This window comes from Mytilus galloprovincialis, chromosome 5 (assembly GCF_965363235.1).
Source record: "Mytilus galloprovincialis chromosome 5, xbMytGall1.hap1.1, whole genome shotgun sequence".
Classification (NCBI taxonomy): Eukaryota; Metazoa; Mollusca; class Bivalvia; order Mytilida; family Mytilidae; genus Mytilus; species Mytilus galloprovincialis.
This window is the reverse complement of record NC_134842.1, coordinates 66,436,406-66,458,419: the sequence shown is the minus strand read 5'-3', so window position 1 is coordinate 66,458,419 and position 22,014 is coordinate 66,436,406. Positions and strand designations below refer to the sequence as shown.

Genomic DNA, 22,014 nt, shown 5'->3' with positions numbered 1-22,014 from the left:
CAAAAGATCACAGTTGCTAGATAAATTCTGATACTTGATACATACAAACTTGAAGTGATGTTTGATTGTCATGAATTATGAATGAACAACTATCTTGAATTTTTTTTATAAAATGTTAATGTTACATAAATAATATATGCATAGATCAAAAACAGACAAAAACAAGTAAGACAAATAACTGTTAAAAGTAGACAACACTGTTAATTGGAGACTATCAATAATTATAATGGTTAAACTGCCAATTTTGTGTGACCACCTGGTTGTTACATGCTCGCATTATTGGACCTTGACCATCATGATCTAGACACAATCCACTTTTGATATGTTTGAGATATCCACTCTGAAAAAAAAAGTAGGATGTATAGCTTTATAATGTGTACTCTAAAAATATTCAAATTTAAAAAGAATGACAGTTCGACATAATAAGTATTTTGATTGTTTATTTTTTTTTTAAATTCGATGCCAGCGAACAATTCGTACTAATGATACCCCTCTTTCCCGCTGTACTAAAATATTCAGTAAACACGAAGCAAATACGCGATGGATGTAAAAACGCCATGCACAATCCCAGTCGGACAAAATATCACAATCGGGAACAGGATACTATCGCCAAACTCCAGAAAAGGACTACAGTTCTATCTAAAGGGCCTAGACCGTAATAACATGTCGCTTGTACACGAGTCCATACACCGAAACAATGTACCGGTCACGTGATGGTGTCAAATCAGTATAACCACTCCTTTCTTCGAAGATAGGCATACAAATTGAGATACAAATATAAGGACAGGTTGAGCTCTACATCATGTACATAACACATCACATTCTTTGTATGTCTGTCCTAAGCCAGAAACATGTAGTCCAGGGGTTGTCGCTTGTTGCCGTTTGTCATAATTTTTCCGTTTTATTCGTTAAGCTTAAATAATGCTTATAGTTGTATATGATACATAACCATATTAACAATCGTATAAACCCGGTAATTCTAAAGAGTGTATGGTGACCTTTTCCGAGTACATCTACGTCATTCGGTCTCTACTGGATAGTTGTCTAATCAGCAATCATACTTTTAAATTTAACATTTGCTCATAAACACACAAGTTTGGCATTGTCGTCTAATACAACAAAGAAACTACTATATAATTTAAGACCTTGTAATCATCGTCATTTTGGGAAATGTGTCTCAGGGACGTTTCTAAATTACGTATTTTACATTGTTGTTAGTCCTATTAATTACGAACAAGGTAAAGCAAGTGATGCATACCATGTAATTTTTCATTTATTTTTAGCACCTCATTTTTCTCTATTCTTTACATTGTTGTCCATTATTCTCTATTCGTTAAACCCTATCCACACCATCATGCATCAAAAGCCGTTTTACTATGTATTCGAATTTCAAGATATCTCCTATTATATATAAGATATCTTATATAATATATAAGATATCTCATTTCATATATAAGATATCTTATATAATTTCATTTTTATAAGATATCTCATATATTATATAAAATATCTCCTAAAATTAATAAGATATCTCCTAAAGTTTATAAGATATCTTATAAAGTATATGAGATATCTTACAAACAACTTTTATATAAGATATTTTATATAATTTATAAGATATATTATATAGTTTAAAAGATATCTTATATAGTTCATGAGATATCTTACAACGACAATTATATAAGATATCTTATAAACTATATAAGATATCTTATTAACTATATGAGATATCTTATAAACTATATAAGATGTCTTATAAACTATATGAGATATCTTATAAACTATATAAGATATCTATTAAACTATATGAGATATCTTATAAAATATATAAGATATCTTATAAACTTTAGACGATATCTTATAAACTTTAGGAGATATCTTATTAACTTTAGGAGATATCTTCTAAACTTTATGATATATCTTATAAACTAAATAAGATATCTTATATAATTTAATTTTTATGAGATATCTTATATATTATATGAGATATCTTATAATATAAGATATCTCCTAAAATTTATAAGATATCTTATATACTTTATAAGATATCTTATATACTTTATAAGATATCTTCTAAAGTTTATAAGATATCTTCTAAAGTTTATAAGATATCTTCTAAAGTTTATAAGATATCTTATAAAGTATATGTGATATCTTATAAACAATTTTTATATAAGATATCTTATATAGTTTATAAGATATCTTATATAGGTTATAAGATATCTTATATAGTTTGTGAGATATCTTATGAAGACAATTATATAAGATATCTGATAAATTATATCAGATATCTTATAAACTATATTTCCATTCTCAATTTTATAAGATATATAATAAACTTTATGAGATATCTTATAAACTATATAAGATATCGTATAAACTGTATAAGATATCTTATAAACTATATAAGATATCTTATAAAGTTTATGAGATATTTTGAAGTAAGAATAAATAGCAAAACGGCTTGCCATACAAATGTAATGCCGGAATGACAAAGCATAGCAAAATGCATCAACAAGTTCAATGTAATGATAAAATTATATATTTCTTGGTCTTTTGGTCTCTTGTGGAGAGTTGTCTCATTGGCCATTATACCACATCTTCTGATTTTATATATATCCTTTAACCTGATAGGTGTTTCGAGCTCTGGAAACCAGGCAAACCATGATTATACATTTAGCACAGTCTTTTAACATTAAAACACAGACCTTTTTATGGTCCCATTTATCACGAGGACCTATAATACAGCCTTCTAACACCGGTCTGGTACCTTCATGTATGTCTTTCACAACCACACACTGTAAAGTTGTTCGAAGTAGCTTCTCTTTGGTCCATGAAAAAACCTGAATTTAAAGAGGAGGACGTATTAAATATAAACTCAATGAAACAGTAAACTAACGGCAAAAAACAAATGAGGTCAATGTATTGGTTTGAACAATAGGAAAGGGTCTTATATGTCAAGTGATAACAATTTTAACACTTGACATATAAGAAAAACATATAAGTATCCCGTAGTCATATGTGACATGCATATAATATATAGATATTCCATAAACGTCAATCAAACGGACGGCGTCCGTGATTGACAACACTCAACTCAAATTAACGGTATTTCACGTCAAGTATAAGAATTTGAGAATAAATAGTCAATCAATAAATATTTAATTATCAATGACGGATAAAACTGAGAATATTTTTATTTATTTGCCGATTTTGTTATTCTGGAGGGAGTATTCAAAATTAAATTGAACTTTTTCTCTGCAAGCACGCACAACTATTGGCGAGGAACAAACAGTGCATGAATCTTATCTCACTTCACTTTTCTGTTAGAACATCTTACATATAGCATGGTGGGATGCACAGTGTTGATACATTTTTAGTACATTATTTGCATCGTATCCCAGCCTATGTTCGATGGTCTGAATGGAGGTCTTTCATTTTTGTATTCATGGACTATAAGTCATTTTCTCTTTTCTTTATATTTGTTGTCAATCTTTCTCTTTTCTTTATATTTGTTGCCAATCATTCTCTATTCGTTTTATTTTAGAATCCAATTATTCTCTATATTCTTTATGTTATTGTCCTATTTTCCTCTGTTCTTTATAGTTCATGTCTGTAATTTTCTATTCTATAAAACCCATCCAGCACTTCATATAAGTTGATATATTTTTTTCGATCTGGTATTGTCAAATCAAAACGTTAAGAAAACATTACATTGAAACCAAATTATTGATAATTATAAATATTTCGATTTGAGAGTCACTGATGAGTCTTATGTAGTCGAAACGCGCGTCTGGCGTACTAAATTATAATCCTGGTACTTTTGATAACTATTGAAACCAAATTATTGATAACCTGCATTTACTGCATGGTTTGTTCTGATAAAACACGATTTAGGAATATCTATGCAAGTTAAAGGATGAATTAGGAAAATATCAACATGATTACCTGAGTTTCCAGTTTGTAATGACACATTTCCAGATAAAGAGCTTCTGGGGCTGGATATAGATAACTATGATTGTCTAAACATTGATTGTTTTGTATATTTCGTGCCTACAAAAGAAGTAAGTGACACTAACTAATTCTAGTTATATATTTATTTAAACAAAAACATTAATAACATGGTACACTAGGCCATACACATGTTGTTGGTTTTTGTTCATTTCAATTTTCAAATATGAATTAGATCATAATATAACTAATGTAATGTTTTTGACTTTTTTTTTTACAAAATTCAATTTATTTTCTAAGAAGAACGAAAAGGTAGATGGGGTGTCTAAATTATAGTCCATAGATTTTTTTAATAATTTGCCAAAATGTTGTTTTTATAATGCTTTTTTAAAATAATAATAAAAAGAATTGGTTACCGTGCTTATGTTTACGCTACACGGTGTTCAAAATTGACAGATTTTGTATAGATTATGCATGGAAAACCCTATTTTCTACAATAAAGAGTAAACCACTCCATAGAAATTTGAGATAACATAGGAAAAGATAGTTTTAATAGTATGCTTTAAATTAAGAAAAAGAAAAAAATGTGGTCACAGGACCCGTGTTCTTGCTACATGATAAAATAGGTAAATTCCTTACACAATATATTGTAAAATACCCAAATCTGAATTATCTGCCCTTGAATTTGAGTTGCCTCCCCTTATGTGGCAAAGTTGTTAAAAAATTAATTTAACAAAAATTAACAGTTTTTTGTAAAATCAAAAATAATATAAAACATGTCATTTTCTATATTGAAGTGAAAGTTCTTACACATGAATTAACTTCTACTCTTAAAATTTGCTCTTAAAATTTGCTCATTCTATTTAAAAAGATCTAGACCTTGTTTTCTGGTATTTCCAAATCCAAGATGGAGGAAGACAACCTACCTTAAGTAAGAAGGAATTTACTAAAAAATGACAATTTCTCGACATTTTAATATTTAAATTTAGCTGTGAAATGTTTGATAATAACGGGTAAAAGGGTTGTCATTCCTTTATGTTATTAAAGCAGTATGTATCTGATGTGCAGATTGTGCATCCAGTCTTACGCATGTAGAATTATTCTATGATCGAGTCCAATAAATACGGCTAGTAAAATACTGATACTATAATGTGAGAACAGTGCTGATAAGCATAAAATCACTTAAGTTAAGATATACATTCGTAATTACTAATTTATCGTAGGACATCATAAGTTATCTACCTTCATATCCGTAGATATGGATATTTTGCCACCCTGAATTACCCCAGTACACCATGAGGCGTAGCCAAAGGGTGTACAGGGAACTGAAGGGTGTTAAAATATCAATATCTACGGATATGAACGTAGATAACAAATTTATCCCCGGTCTTAGTCCGAATCGGGTGAGTTTTATGGAAACTCGGGTACAAAGTGTAACGCGAAAACAACGTTTTTTTCATTCTCTAAAAATGTTTTATTTGGAAATTTTACATATTATTTACGGGGTGTAGAACCCTACAGGTAGTCAAATATAAGACGTTTTTAATACGGAGACAGAGAAACTGGATTGAGTCAAATTTGGCACCCAATGTTGTGAGCGAATTACGCCATAGATGGTGTGACGTCAACGTGGGTAATTTGCATAGCTAGGTCAGTAGTCCCATTTCTTTGAAAATGTGGCAGTCAAGTGATGCATTTACTGAAATGAGTGTAAATGATCGTCATAATAGGACAAAATCGTTAATGAATCAAATATTTAATTACAAACATCATGGATAATCTACAGAATTCAATAATTCACAAGGAGCGATCATGGAACTAAGGAAAACTTGCGTGAAGTTCCCCGGGATAATGGTTAGCAACGTCCGGGGATATGGGTTAGGAACACCCATGGGCTATGGGTTTTGTAACGACGTGCGTTAACCAATCAAAATCCTAGATATATACTAAGCCGGGAATAAGTAGAAATATCCGTTCGTACGGAACAAATCTTAACTTATTAAGGATTTATTCTTCTGACTTTTCAGTCTCATTCAGTCTCGTTGAAATCTCGTTCTTGAATTGTTTCCAAATCGTCTGATAAAAGTGGAAAATATCAATGAATTTTAAAAATATCATAATCAAACATAACTCTGTGCAAAAATTGTGTATTTACAATGAATGGTTTTTTAGTAATCCAGTTTTCCAATTTTACGACCAATCAAGTCAGTATTTTAAGCCAAAATTTCGAGAAAATGGGTTAGGGATACAAAAAATTGTTCTACAAGAGTCCTGTACATCCCATATCATTTTGGTCTTTTAAAATTTCTTAGATATGTATTTGTTCAATCATTTGTAACAAAAAAAGTTGAAATAATATGCATTTTGCTCTTAAAACTGAGAAAAATTACAAAAACACAAAATTGACAGCATGGTAAATTTCACACAAAAAAGCGTCAAATTATGATAAAACTTTCTTATATTAACACCTACCTATAGTTTTTTTAAGAAATATTTATTCAGTTCGGTCCACTTCATCTTTATAGAAAGTATGAACAAAAGTTTAATTGTGGAACTGTGATTTTTTTCACGATAATAGCCCCAAAATAGGTAAAAATCGATGAAAAATGGGAAAATCACCAAAATTAGGCATTTTCAAAGGGCCGTAGCAAAAAAAGAAGTGCACCACCATATGATTTTTTCTTCAACAATTATTTTGTTACAGTCTTCTTAACCCAAAAATCAGGTTAAGAAAAAAAGTTTAATTCTAGAAATGTTTGGCTCCTCAGAGGTGTACATCCTTAAGTAGCTTTATGCAAACGGTCCCAGGACACACTACGTATACATAACCGAGACAAAGCAAACAAATTACGGGCTCGTTTTATAATGATTTCTATACCGTTCCTAATGCATAAACAATATTTATTCTAATGCAATTTGGATGTAACAATTTTTTTCATTGGCTAAAAGTTGCCGTCAAATCCACAGTTGACCAGGCGTAACTAAGGAGGGACCCGCCATTTTGAATTGATGAATCAACAAATGTTCGAATACTACTATATAATCGAAAATAAAACAACACCTACATTTCGAATTCGCCGTTTTAATATTATTTTATCCGAAATTGAAGCGTACAGGTAACGTAATAACCTCCAGTCTGTAAGCTTTCATTTGAATGACGTCATGTTTAGCCATGGCGTCTTTGTTCCAAAATCATTCATGAAGTTTCGCGGATTTTTTTTTATTTGACAAATTTAGACATTTTTTCAAGTTTTATCGCTTTTTTTTCTTTTTGTAATGCATTAGAATCGGAATAACAGTACTGTAGTTGGAGAGTTGCCACCGTCAATTTTGATTTGACGGTCGCAAATCTCCGTTTTACTGTCTCCGCTACGCGTTGCCAGTATTTGCGACCGTCAAATCTACAATTGACGTTTGCAACTCTTCAACTACAGTACTGTTATTCTTAAAATATATTAAAAGTTTCTTTTGGTATATGATCTACTGAATTTAACAAATAATTTTAAATACATTTTATATAATAAACAAGAACATCAGTTCAGCGATACAGGCCTTACTTATATATATGTTTATGTGTTTCGTGTCAACCCCTATAACAAATTGAAAGTTTTCAAATAAAACACTTCCGCACTCCCTGATCCAGAAAGTATATATTTTGTTATAAGAGTAGTAAATGAATGCATTCCGATACAGAATTCTAAATCTGAGTGGGTTCTTGTCGACAAGTTGGTAATAGTAAAGAAAATTCTGCTATTACGAAAATCTGCTGACGGTCGGTGTTTCTCTTGAGGGCACTCCGTCTTCCTAAACCTATAAAAACTGACCAAAACAAAATAACCACAAGTGCTGAAAGTGCCGTTAAACACCAATCAATCAATCAATCAATCAAAAATCAGAAGGTAGATTAACTGCATACCGCCATCTTGGATTGTAAAATCTCCCGTTACATGACTTAGTTGACTATTTGATTCCGACAACACAATACTTGGTATTTGATAAATCAGTTTATATAATACAACAAATCAACTTTTCTTATTTATTCCAATACACATCAATTGGCAATCTGTCTGAAAAATTTAAATAGCTCAGTTGGGAGAGCGTTAGACTGAAGATCTAAAGGCCCCCGATTCAATCCCGGGTTCCGACACGGAATAATCTGTCGGCTGGCAGGATATTATTTGCTACTCACTACTTACTGACCGTGCAAGGGCTGTTTAGCCAGTCAAGGTCATTAAAAACGTTCATTTGTTGCTATAGAAATTTTCTTGTTGTTTGCTTTCGTGATATTTTAAATTTAAATGTTGACATTGTTTGTATAGGTAATACTTTTATCTATCTTTGTCCTGTTAGACTTAGCATTCGATCACTTCGACAATTTTCACTTACAAACGATTTAAGTATTACAAATTGTTAATGTCTTAATTACTTTAACGGTACCAACTTTATTGCATCAGATGCGCATTTCGACCATAAGTGCCTTTTTAGTGATGGAGGCAACATATATAACACAAGTCCAAAACCTTTTCTAAGTGATGAAGGGCTGATAAAACAAAAAAGGATCAAAAGTAAAGTACAACCCGGTCAAGGAATCTGATCTATTCATAAGGGAGAAACATTCCTTAAATATCGCCCTGAACATGCATGAAATATTTGCCACTGAACATTAAAACCCTACAATCAATCAATTAATTTATAATGATTTCGGAATTTTATAATATTCGGCAAATTTGAATAGAACAATACACGTATTTCCATGCTTGGTTAAACAAGGGCACTACAGTTTGTTTGTTTAAGTTTTTTTTTGCGGGGGGGAGTGATTGCGTTCATCAATCTTTTCTGTGTAATGTTTTGTTGTTTTCGTTTGTCTTTTCCTTTTGTGTCATTGTGTCATTACAAAAGATTCGTATTTCTTTCTGAAGTGTTCTGATTGTTTAGAAAAGTGTCTGGCATCTGGCCAATACTTACTGATCCCCAAGCAAAAACATTATCATCAAAGACGAATAATTCCTGCCAGATATTCGTCAAAAACCAAGTAAAATTTTTACACTGTAATTTCTCCTTCAGCTTGAATCGTTCTGATAAATCCCCAGCGTCAATAGTCTAGCGATAAATAAAGAAAAACGTACGGTCAAGTTACTGTAAACGGGCTGTGATTGCACAGATTTTGGCTCGTTTACAGAAATTCATGTATCAACATATTCGTTTGTAAGAAAAATCCATATATGGACTTGAAATTGGAGATTTGATGATTTTCGACAAATTTAAGAACGTTTTACGCCGATTTTATGTGCTTTCTATACAAGTATTCACCTATTTTGAAAGAAATCAATTAGTTATATTTCAGAGAATGAAAACAATAATTGCATATTTTTTTCGATTGTCAGTTACAGTTCAACGAGCCAACTTTGTATGCAAAATTTTACCAAAATTTGTGGCAAAACTCATTTACTATTCCTTGACCTTAAAGAATACAAGATCAATAAAAATGACAGAAAGAAGTTTCATAATTAACACAACATTTCGTGTTACACCGAGCAATGTTAAGTAAGGACTGATTGTACTTTAACAAAATGCAGTATGTCTAATTTCAACATTAGCCTCTTTTTTTGTGTTGTAAAACACAATGTAATATCTTTGTATGTAGATAACAGTAAATAAAATAATTCTTCAATAAATCGTTGATTTTTAGATCGTAGATTGATTTTGTAAATATTTTGTGGATCTGTAATTTTACTGTCAACTTATACGAATTATAGAAATATGTTTGCACGATAAGTTAACTATTTAGCTGCAATAGTTTAAACTGTATCATACCGCCATCTCTGGGTAACTATCATAAACAAATCGTCTGTGTTTCGGTTCCATCCACACTTCTACTGCCCGTTTATAATTGTAAACCTCGACATACCTTCTACCACCGGGAAAACTGTATGGCTGTGAACGTGGTATGTGTCCTATATGAGAGCAGGGAATGTGAATAAGACGTCCACCACACATCCAGACCTTAGTTAAAAACCAGAATGAAATTTAAAAAAAAGGTAAAGACAATAATTAAATTTAACAGATGTAAAACAAATTATTGTTACAGTAATTGTATTTCAATCTGATATTGATCAGAATAAAAAGAAATGTATCTAATGCGTAAATGAGACGGCAATTCATCAACATGATACAACAAAAAATGCTCGGGGGAATGGAACGCCACAGCTGTCTTATGATCAGAATAACCATGTCGTTAAGGTTAGAGATATATCATGAAACCAATGTTCTATACTATACATACATTTGACTATAATACTATGTCAATTCGTTATATCACTAAGATACATTTATATACTATAAATACATTTGACTATAATACTATGTCAATTCGTTATATCACTAAGATACATTTATATACTATAAATACATTTGACTATAATACTATGTCAATTCGCTATATCACTAAGATACATTTATATACTATGAAGACATTTGACTATAATACCCTGTCAATTCGTTATATCACTAAGATACATTTACATACTATAAAGACATTTGACTATAATACTATTATAGGGTTGTAAAAGCGTTGACCGTGCGTACATTTTTAGAAATGTACTTCGGTCAACGCTTTTACACCCCAATAAATTTACAAAAGGAAGCATTCAATTCTTAAATAGGCGAGGATAATTGACGAACCTTTCCGGTGAAGGACATAACTCGAAAGTGGTCTATGATATCGGCATGAATTGTCATAATCATGGTAGTTATTGATATATGTGTGTCATAAATATGATATGGTATACATTTTCATTATTCAAAATATATGAAAAGTGTGAGGTATTGGATATTTCAGCTTCTCGTCCATACCACAAAAGGAGTTAGTTCCCCCTTTCCCGCGGTGAGCATATAACAATGTATGTCGTCCAAAACTTCTTTTAGTAAATATGGTCTAGATGTCACTCAGACAGCATAACAACTAATTTCTGTTCAATTGTTAAAGTCATGTTGTCTTGTAAAGATTAAATAGTTCATGTATATATATACAATTTACATTAATAAGTACATACCCTCCAAGACATTTCCAGATTTTCACCACCCCATATATACATGCCTTCATCGTAAGTACCTATCTCACCAAAATAGTTACTGTCCACGGCATACGCAGCACCAACCATTACCGTACCACTGAAATATCAAAATCAGAAAACAATTATAAATAAAGGATAATGGTTTTACTCCTGGTGTTTTAATAATGCGATAAACTAAGAATTGGAATTTAGGGGGAGGGGCGCAGGGACAGAAAGATTTATGACTCGTATGAACTGAAAATAAACAATTTTGTTCAAGACAAGATGAAAAAGAATATGCTGCCTACAGCAACGCCGAAATTAATTGTGTACAGAATTGGGATAATGAAATAAGCCGTGCGAAATTATTAAGCCGGCCTGGAAAAAGAAAAAGAAAAAAATGAATGATCTGTCTGTAATCAAAAATCATACAGTCGTCCCTTAACTTCATACCAAAGAATGTACTTTTGATGTATTTATATGGAATAACAACACTGGCACGATACCGCTGCAGGTTGGTTTGGCAATCATTTTGAGGGTCAATTTTGTCATATAGCTTTTCAACTGTTTCGGTTCTTATACATCCTTGGCTTTCTTATATTCATCTTCGAGCGTTCCTGACAACGAGAAAATTCAGAAAAGCCCTATGAACGCATGAAATTTATAAAATGTTATTTTCAATATTGTTTTCTATTTTAGATATAGTTCTAGTTTTATTCTAATAATACTTGTTATGTTTCTTATTATTGAATATTAACATACGGTCTTGCGTCTTCCTCTGTAGCTCCAATCTGATCTTTTCTGAAGAAAGTTTCAAAAAACCCAAGTTTCCATTCAAACCCATAGCGAGGCAAATGACTCTCGTAGAAATAATATTCAAAGTTTTCTGCATTTACATAGTCAAGTACTGCCATAGCTATTGTTTTTCTGTCCTTCTTAACCTCTGTAAGCAAGGGTTGTAACCTGAAAGTCAATCAATACACTTTTAAGGTGGTACCTTACACTACAGGGAGATAACTCTGTAAAATCAGCTAAATGTTTTAATTACGTTATGTTGTTAAGGGGTATTAAGCTTCTCAATGATAAAAAATAGTGTTTGTCAAATTGCTATATAACTAGTGTATTTTTTCTGACAAAACGGTTGGTTCAATTTTTTTTATATTCTAATATTTTTGTTAAAAGGTCAAAATTAATACTTTGGTAAAATTTTATGAAAATTAAAGAGTTGTTACCTGAAAGTCAATCAATACACTTTTAGTCACAAAATAAGCATTCTTCCTAACTGAAAACATTGACTGTATGCATTCAGATTTAATAGATTATACATGTAGTGGGGGTGGGGGTGGGGAAGTTTACGTCTCAATATTTTATAATCATATTTCACTATAAGTAAATGTAACAATGCGTCCTTGGGTAGATGAAGAGCTTCTGAACTAGTACCCATGAACGTTGATGTTGACTAAGTATTTTATCATTATTGAGGTATAGCAACTAGAGGTTTACTTTAGATTTAGAAAAGGACAAGGGTTAAAAAATAATCAAATTTGTTCTATGTGTGTAATCACAAATTACCAATCATTCCAGTTTCGTACTGTATATATTTTTTTTTACAATAATGTTACTCATTCTTAAATCTTAGAATTATCTAAAACGAAGGATCTAGGACATATTTATAAACTAAGCAAACATTTCATTAAATACAAATAAATGACCAATACACTAAGGAAGCAACACTTTCACTGACATTTCTCCTCTTGAAAAATTAATGATTGGAGGTTTGTAGTTATGAAATTAAACTCTTAAACTGTACCCTAATTTTAAAGCATTAACATAAACAGTACTTCACACCATCTAATCTCACAGCGATAACTTAAGCGATACTACACAACAGCAAATATCATAGCGTTAACTTAAACGGTACTACACACCACCCAAGCTTACAGCGTTAACTTTAACGGTACTTCACATCACCTAGTCTCACACATCCTAACTTAAAGGGTACTACCCTAAATTAGTCCAAATCAATTTCATTGCCAATTTTACGTTGTTGCCTGCCGGGATACACGAATAATGCTTTACTTTTGAAATTATACGGCAAGTGAATAACAGTAAAAAGTTACACTTCTTTTGCTTTGAAGGTAGTTTAGGGTCAGGCGATTTTAAAAGTTTCCATACCGATGTTTGTACAAATACGTCAAACCATGAGACGACTTAGTTTATTACCATCATGTTTAATATAAGATTTCATGTAAATGTCTAGCGACTGACATGACTATCATTTTATCAATTATGGATATTTGACGAGGTCTATACGTTATATATGGACCTGTTCATATTATAATGACTGAGGTTCATATATATCGTATTGACTGAGTGAAAGTCCTTAATTTATATATTACATATGTAAATAGTGTAAGTTTAATATAATATATTGACTAGATGTTACTATTTTTGGAAATGATATTGACTCCATGATACTATTTTAAGTAACACGGAGTCAATATCATTTCTAAAAATAGTAACGTCGAGTCAATATGTCAAAATAGTGAAAGAATATCAAATACATATTGGTAAAAACGTGAGAAGTTGTAAAAACATGGTTCCTCAATGTAATAAACATAATAGTTATTAAAGAACTGGTCATTATCGTGATACATGGACTGCTGTAGGACAGTCCATATATCACGATAATGACCAGTTTTTCAATAACTATTATGGAAATATTGACTTCCAAGTGACTGTCTTTCACCGTTATAGTAAAGCTAGTAATATACCAGTCAATATTGACTTCCATGTGACTGTCTTTCACCTTTATATATATAGTAAAGCTAATAATATTGTGACGAAACTTATTCAGTTACCTAAATTGTGTTCTAAGTTTATCTATTAGGAAATCGGCAAATGTTTAAATCCTTTTACTTTCGTTTCTTAATAAAGTACGTTAATTACGGTTGTAATACGGAAAACGATTTCCGAAGTTTTGGTTTTTATACTGGTTCCGATCCTATCTAGTCGAAAAGTAAGTGCTTGATATTAAATTACTACAGGCGTTATTTTAAAACGTAACAGTCATATGGAATATATGTATTTCTGTTTAGAGATCATATGCTTTTTAGGTTAGAGATTATTCTAGTTTCTCGCAACGTTAATCAGTTCGATCGTCAGATTTCCCAGAGTGCAGACTTAAGAATTATTTGACTAATCACCACATTTAGTTAAACATGTCAGGTAGAGGTGGATCGTTATGACCTCGAGCAGTGAGTCATGCTCACCTTCGTTGTAGACTGGAGATATATTCACCATTGTACACTTACGTGCAGACCGAGTCACCTACAATACAAAAGACACGGAAACGGTCATCAAAAGCTAGATCAGACAGGAATAAACGCCGTCTAGAAGCTAACATAGCTAAGAAATCCACACCATCGACGTCCACACCAACGACAAGTTAGAATGGAGAACCCGCTAAAAAAAATGTCTAGAAAATTACCCCTATGAAGAGCTTACCAGCAATACCGAAGAGAACGGAGAAAATACCGCTCAACATACAGAAGCACCGTTAATCACAGTACCCAATGATGATAGAACACTATCCTGAAACCACACGAGGATCCCGCCTGCACGACAGGTGACGAGGGTCAACTTTCAGCAAGTGTAGGAATGGAAAAAACTGAACGAACTGCAAGATTCAGGATAGGAAAGATAATGCTCGACATCCCACAAAAGACCTTTCTGTTCGAGGTGGAAAAGGAAGCCAGTTTTATCCTTGTTTATCTACATAAGCTGTACCCCTATAAACTGATAAAAAAAGAAAAAGAACCGACTTTCTATAGCGCCATCAAACAAAGTCATGACCACTGGTTAGACGTACGAGACAAGATGAATTTCCTGTACTCAGAAGAACGTAAATTGAGCATCAAAGAAATGGCTAAGAAGAACAATTTCAAATTGAGAAAAGTAGATAAAATAAAGGCTATATGAGTGAAGCCTTAACAAAAGGTAATTATAACTATTTCTGAATAAGAAGTAGCTTACCAAGGACCTTTGGTTAAACTTTTATAAGCAAGAGCCAATTGTACTATCTGAATAAGGTGGTGACATATTGTCCTGTGGTATATAATTAAGGTCACAAAGTTATACTGTCCCTTTGGAACAATGACACCATGGGCCTGAACAAGGACCATGGGCGCATTGGAAACCATATTTCCATATTACCTTTGAATCAAAGAACTAATGTTCTGTAAGGCAAATAGGTTACATCCATATATCAACTTTTGAAGTAAGGTTAAGTCACAGCTCCAGTTAAGTGGCCCTTGTGTTGTACTCCATTGTAAGATTAAGGGTTCCATTTTGTTTACTTACAGGAAGTTATCTTTTTTTACTTGTTGTTAGGCTTTTATATCTGAGGTTGAATTAGTTTAGGAAACACTTTACCATTTGTAAGAGTTAGCCAACGATACGCAACAAATCCAGGAAAGAAACCCTGGTACGGATCTACGGGTACACAAAGTACCATCTGGCGTGTAGGACCCCCTGCACGTTACAATATATAGCAGTTTATATTGACCTTCATGTGACTGTTTAACACCGTTATAGTAAAGCTAGTAACATACCAGTCTATATTGACTTCCATTTGACTGTCAAAGAACACAGCAACTTGTCCAGTTGAGGCTCGCCATCCGTTTACTCGAGACGTACCTGCGCCTACACGTTTAGGATTACGTACAATCTTTATCATATCTTTAGGAAAATTGTCATTCATATACTCGTCTAGTGGCCTTTTCAGTTCAACTGCAATAAATCATAATATTAAATAGTTATTCCGCATGTCTATTAATCTAGAATTACAATGAAACAGCAAACAAACGTTATTCCGCATGTCTATTAATCTAGAATTACAATGAAACAGCAAACAAACATTATTCCGCATGTCAATTAATCTAGAATTACAATGAAACAGCAAACAAACGTTATTCAGTAGTCTATTAATGTAGAATTACAATGAAACAGCAAACAAACATTATTCCGCATGTCAATTAATCTAGAATTACAATGAAACAGCAAACAAACGTTATTCCGCATGTCTATTAATCTAGAATTACAATGAAACAGCAAACAAACGTTATTCCGCATGTCTATTAATCTAGAATAACAATGAAACAGCAAACAAACGTTATTCAGCATGTCTATTCCTCTAGAATTACAATGAAACAGCAAACAAACGTTATTCCGCATGTCTATTAATCTAGAATTACAATGAAACAGCAAACAAACGTTATTCCGCATGTCTATTAATCTAGAATTACAATGAAACAGCAAACAAACGTTATTCCGCATGTCTATTAATCTAGAATAACAATGAAACAGCAAACAAACGTTATTCCGCATGTCTATTAATCTAGAATTACAATGAAACAGCAAACAAACGTTATTCCGCATGTCTATTAATCTAGAATAACAATGAAACAGCAAACAAACGTTATTCCGCATGTCTATTAATCTAGAATTACAATGAAACAGCAAACAAACGTTATTCCGCATGTCAATTAATCTAGAATTACAATGAAACAGCAAACAAACGTTATTCCGCGTGTCTATTAATCTAGAATCACAATGAAACAGCAAACAAACGCAATCGACAATCCTTGCGTGAGTCCGCTACTCTTCTATTTATATGAAAGGAACGGAATCGGATGAGTTGTGACGAATGCAAACAAATTACACAAAGAAAAGACCATGTGCAGATTAACATATTATATTGAATATTATATAAACCCAATCGAGACCCAGTCATAGCAAAGACCTCAATAATCCAATTGACCCTTGTAACAATCATTAATGATATTTTAGTCAATGTGTGACTTGCCAATTTGACTGTTATTCTAACCAAAAAGTAACCTACTCATTTGACTATTGTCGTCAACTAATATAATTTCTTGAAGTAAATGTCTAGGAGTTCTGTTAATTATGCTGTAAACAGTTCGAATTAGAACCGATGGCCATTCGTCATAAAATGGAATAATGACACTTGTAGTTGGGAGATCATGTGCGTATGTCCGGTATTTACACCTGAAAATATAGAAAATAAAATCTTAAATTTTTACAAATACTACCAAAATAGTTTAGAAAAACAAAGGAAATGGGGTTTTCACCCATGACACAAAATCAGTACATGCACAAATACAACAATAAAACAAAAAACAAAACAAAACAAACAAACAAACGAACGAAAAACCACACACACAAAAGCAAAGAAACAGCGCTTTTATTTCGATGGTGCAGATGGTGGTTACTGTTGAGAAATGGGAAGTGATAATTCAAAAATGGAAATCATCATGTCTGTCATAGATTCTAATTTGAAGACGTCCATCTGTGTTAATATCAAAGATCAAAATATAAAGCAGACCTTCTTGTTTTTTATTATCCTTAATTTCACTGAAATATGCATTGTTGACCAATGACAGGACAACACCAATATATCTGAAAGTGAAATTATAATAAAAAAAAATCAAGATGTTTATTTTGTCTTTTAAGAAGGTTTTGTATGACGTTCAGTTCACATGAGTATAAAAACAAGTTGGCCAGAAGGGTGCACAATTTGGACCCATTGGATTATCGACTGTTGATATATCAATCCATCAAACTCAACACATAATTATGTTGTCGATCAAAAATTTTATAACTTTTTTTCTTACAGTAAATCAGTTAATAATTGCTTCCTGTCTAAATGGGTTTGTTATGTTGAATGTCTAAACGTTTTGTTTAAATAAATCTTTGTTCTATGAACAACTCATGGTATTATAGTATAATGGTTTTATGTTGTGATTATTCATATGTATCTTCTGAGAACAATATTATATGTTATGGTATTATAGCGTATATGCGTTATGCCAAGCAATGAATTATTTCAGTTCACAACCAATATGTTATGTCAATCTACCGGTACGTTCTGTGCAAACACGTATAACATTATTTGCAAACACCTATTACATTTTGTGCAAACACCTATCACATAATGTGCAAACACCTATTACATTATGTTCAAACACCTATTACATTATGTGCAAACACCTATTACATTATGTGCAAACACCTATTAAGTTATGTGCAAATACCTACATGTATTACGTTATGTGCAAATATCTATTGCGTTATGTGCAAATATATATTACGTTTTGTGCAAACACCTGCTACATTGTGTACAAACGTACACATAACATAAAGAAGAAATGACAGGACGGAAAGTCGAACCGGGAAAAAAATATTAAATATTTACACTGTGAGATAGTTACAGCTTTCCATACACAATATTTGTTCCGTTTATTTAAATACTTAAGTCTACGTACAAGAATACGCAATGAAATTTCTCTTTCCGGTAAATGACAGTTCGTCCGAAGAATGTTTCATTAATAAAACTGTTTAGTTTAAACCAACCAATAAGAGAGAGGCACATATCAGTTCTTTTACGTCTATTCAATCCTATAATGAACTTGCACATATAGTGATGCGTTCGTTCTTACATAAGTGATTCTGTTTTAGTCAGCTTGCCCAAAATCTCGCCTCCGTAAAGAGCTTTTGGGTAGCATACTTGACGAATAATATTCGCACTCATTAAAGGATTACAGCGTTATGAATACCGGAGCGTTATGACAGACGCAGTGGTTGCTCTTAAGGTCCGACATGCTTTTAATGTACGCTCCATGGTTTTCATTGAGGTATCCAATGAAAAACCAACATGTCTTGCACTTTTAAAGTCATATGAAACGAGTGAGTGGTGAAAAATAATTTTTATCCAATTCTTAAACCAATCCATGCATATATCATAAACTTAGTCCTCTGTGCACGATTTCTTTTCATTTTTTACGCAAATATATCGTATAATCGTCAATTTTGTTTCTCTCTGTCTGTTATGATTTATTAACTATGTCTGTTCATTAAATACCGTGTTTTAAAGCCGAAATTCCCGATTGACACCTTTTAGTAAACAAATAACAAAAAGCATGGGCATTGAGCACGTGTTTAACATGTACAACCAGATAATTGTTTATGTTAAGACAGATTCATGCATATTGCGATCATCGGATTTTTACGAGTAGGGTTACGCTTAGGTCACTATGCATACGGAAAATATGTCGGCGAATTGCTTCCTTGAAGCAAGCAATTAAAAAGGAGTAAACCTCTTCCAAATGTGATCAAATTAAAAAAATTTCCTGATAAAAAAAGGATATGTATGTACATAAGTTGTATAGTGAAATTATCTATTTAGTTATAAAAAACATGTGCATATCTTTTTTTTTGGGTGGTCGTGTGATCTAGCGGGACGGCTGCAGTGCAGGCGATTTGGTGTCACGATATCACAGTAGCATGGGTTCGAATACCGGCGAGGGAAGAACCAAAAATTTGCGAAAGCAAATTTCCAGATATTACATTGCTGGGTTGATGTTTAGACGAGATGTATATACATTATGTACACAGCCATGTATCACCATCATTGATGGCGATCCGATGGATACATCTGTTGTAGAGTTGTCACTGACTCAGACGTACTTATAAATATAATTGTTTTCTGTGATTGTATCTTACATTAATTTGTAGGATCCTTTACTATAGATAATTTAGCTGGTCTGTAACAATAGCATCTTCATGCCTTATATATCATGTACTGTAGTACGCCGCTAGATTAAAACTGAAGAGAAAAGGTAACACACGGCCAGCGAAAGCTCTGTATTTTTTGGAGAGTCCAGGTGGTCGTGTGATCTAGCGGGACGGCTGCAGTGCAGGCGATTTGGTGTCACGATATCACAGTAGCATGGGTTCGAATACCGGCGAGGGAAGAACCAAAAATTTGCGAAAGCAAATTTCCAGATATTACATTGCTGGGTTGATGTTTAGACGAGTTGTATATAATTATGTACACAGCCATGTATCACCATCATTGATGGCGATCCGATGAATACATCTGTTTTAGAGTTGTCACTGACTCAGACGTACTTATAAATATAATTATTTTCTGTGACTGTATCTTACATTAATTTGTAGGATCCTTTACTATAGATAATTTAGCTGATCTGTAACAATAACATCTTCATGCCTTATATATCATGTACTGTTGTACGCCGCTAGATTAACATTGACGATGAAAGGTAACACACGGCCAGCGAAAGCTCTATATTTTTGGAGAGCCCAGGTGGTCGTGTGGTCTAGCGGGACGGCTGCAGTTCAGGCGATTTGGTGTCACGATATCACAGTAGCATATGTTCGAATCCCGGCGAGGGAAGAACCAAAAATTTGCGAAAGCAAATTTACAGATCTTACATTATTGGGTTGATGTTTAGACAAGTTGTATATAATTATGTACACAGCAATGTATCACCATCATTGATGGCGATCCGATGAATACATCTGTTGTATAGTTGTCACTGACTCAGACGTACTTATAAATATAATTATTTTCTGTGACTGTATCTTACATTAATTTGTAGGATCCTTTACTATAGATAATTTAGCTGATCTGTAACAATAACATCTTCATGCCTTATATATCATGTAATGTTGTACGCCGCTAGATTAAAACTGACGAGGAAAGTTAACACACGGCTAGCGAAAGCTCTATATTTTTTGTAGAGCCCAGTTGGGCGTGTGGCCTAGCGGGACGGCTGCAGTGCAGACGATTTGATGTCACGATATCACAGTAGCATGGGTTCGAATACCGGCGAGGGAAGAACAAAAAATTTGCGATTGCAAATTTACAGATCTTACATTGTTGGGTTGATGTTTAGACGAGTTGTATAATTTATATTTATATAGCCATTCTAAAACTTTGAGGAATTTGTAAGAAAGAAAGATTGTTCGAAAATTTGCCTTTGAAATACTGTATCTTCATCTCCACCATGGCCTTGATCATTAATACCATCATCTATTTTTTTTAAACTTTAAAATATGTGGATTACGTTTTTTTTTTTATTTCTCTCATGATGATTGATTGTTGTTTGCTATTTTTTGATTGGCAAATATTTCATGCATGTTCATCATGAGAACAAATTATCAACAAATACAATAGGTAGGTGCTATTAAAGAGTCCGTACAGGATGAAGATCGGAGAAATTTTGACGACTGCCGCTGGAAAATAAGGGTATATTGGTTAGGATAGACATTTTACCTTGCAGCAGGCCACCCATTGACTCATCAAAAGTTGTTACAAAAGTTCTTTACTTGCAGAAATGGTGACAATCTATCAGCACGAGTAATTGGATTTAACGTCCCTAATCTGACAGGACGTGGCTGCGTACGTGTATATCCGGCACAGCAAAACGGACGCACCACTTTGGAAAGGGTTTCACTGGCGGCCAGAAAAAGAACAAAGAACAAGAGTGACCATATTTCTATTCACCAGTCACGTTGGGGGATTTCCCTAATCAATTAAGTCTTACCTTGCAGGTCTTGAATCCGGAACGAGTCTATTCAAAGGAATCAAATCACTAGCTAGAACATTAATTCTGTATTTAGGTAACAACTCCTTTACCTTTTTCTTTTCTTCACCGACAAACGTAATCCCTCGCCCGTTTTCTCCGTTATTCATATGATCATTACTTCCATATTTATCTATTAGAATATTTCCCGTTTCAATATCCCTAGATTCCCTAAATTCTTCAGCAGATATTATGACCTTTTTAATTTTTTCTTCATTTAAATTCTGATTCGAAGAATTAAAGTTTTGAATAAACTCTGATTTTGTTATGGTACGTACATCTTGCTCTCTCAAGTTCAATTCCATTTTGAAAAACAAAAATAAACATATTACAACTGTCAACGAAATTATACAAATTCCTACAGCACGACCTTTCAATTTCATTTTAGAACTTTTTTGTTAATCTTTAAATTCAAAATTTTAAAAGTAGTGTTTTTATAGTTATAATGAAACTTAATGTTAATCGTTTGTTATATTAAGCAAGCTGTCACCCGATGTCTATCGGTACAATAATAAAACAAAGTGAATTTTTGTTTAGAATCA

General features: G+C 32.6%; 1 protein-coding gene and 1 non-coding gene across 2 annotated transcripts; one reads left to right on the top strand and one right to left on the bottom strand.

Moving 5' to 3' along the window:
* Positions 1–214: 214 nt before the first annotated feature.
* LOC143074116 (polypeptide N-acetylgalactosaminyltransferase 1-like) lies at positions 215–21,777 on the bottom strand. The gene is made up of 10 exons (XM_076249662.1): positions 21,434–21,777; positions 16,906–17,072; positions 15,617–15,794; positions 11,766–11,966; positions 11,004–11,121; positions 9,766–9,954; positions 8,917–9,051; positions 3,949–4,053; positions 2,709–2,843; positions 215–340 (listed from the first exon to the last, which is right to left on the bottom strand). The coding sequence occupies exons 1-10, from the start codon at positions 21,775–21,777 to the stop codon at positions 215–217; spliced, it is 1,698 nt and encodes a 565-aa protein (XP_076105777.1).
* Trnaf-gaa (transfer RNA phenylalanine (anticodon GAA)) lies at positions 8,017–8,098 on the top strand. The gene has a single exon. It is a non-coding gene; the product is annotated as a tRNA-Phe (tRNA).
* Positions 21,778–22,014: the final 237 nt, after the last annotated feature.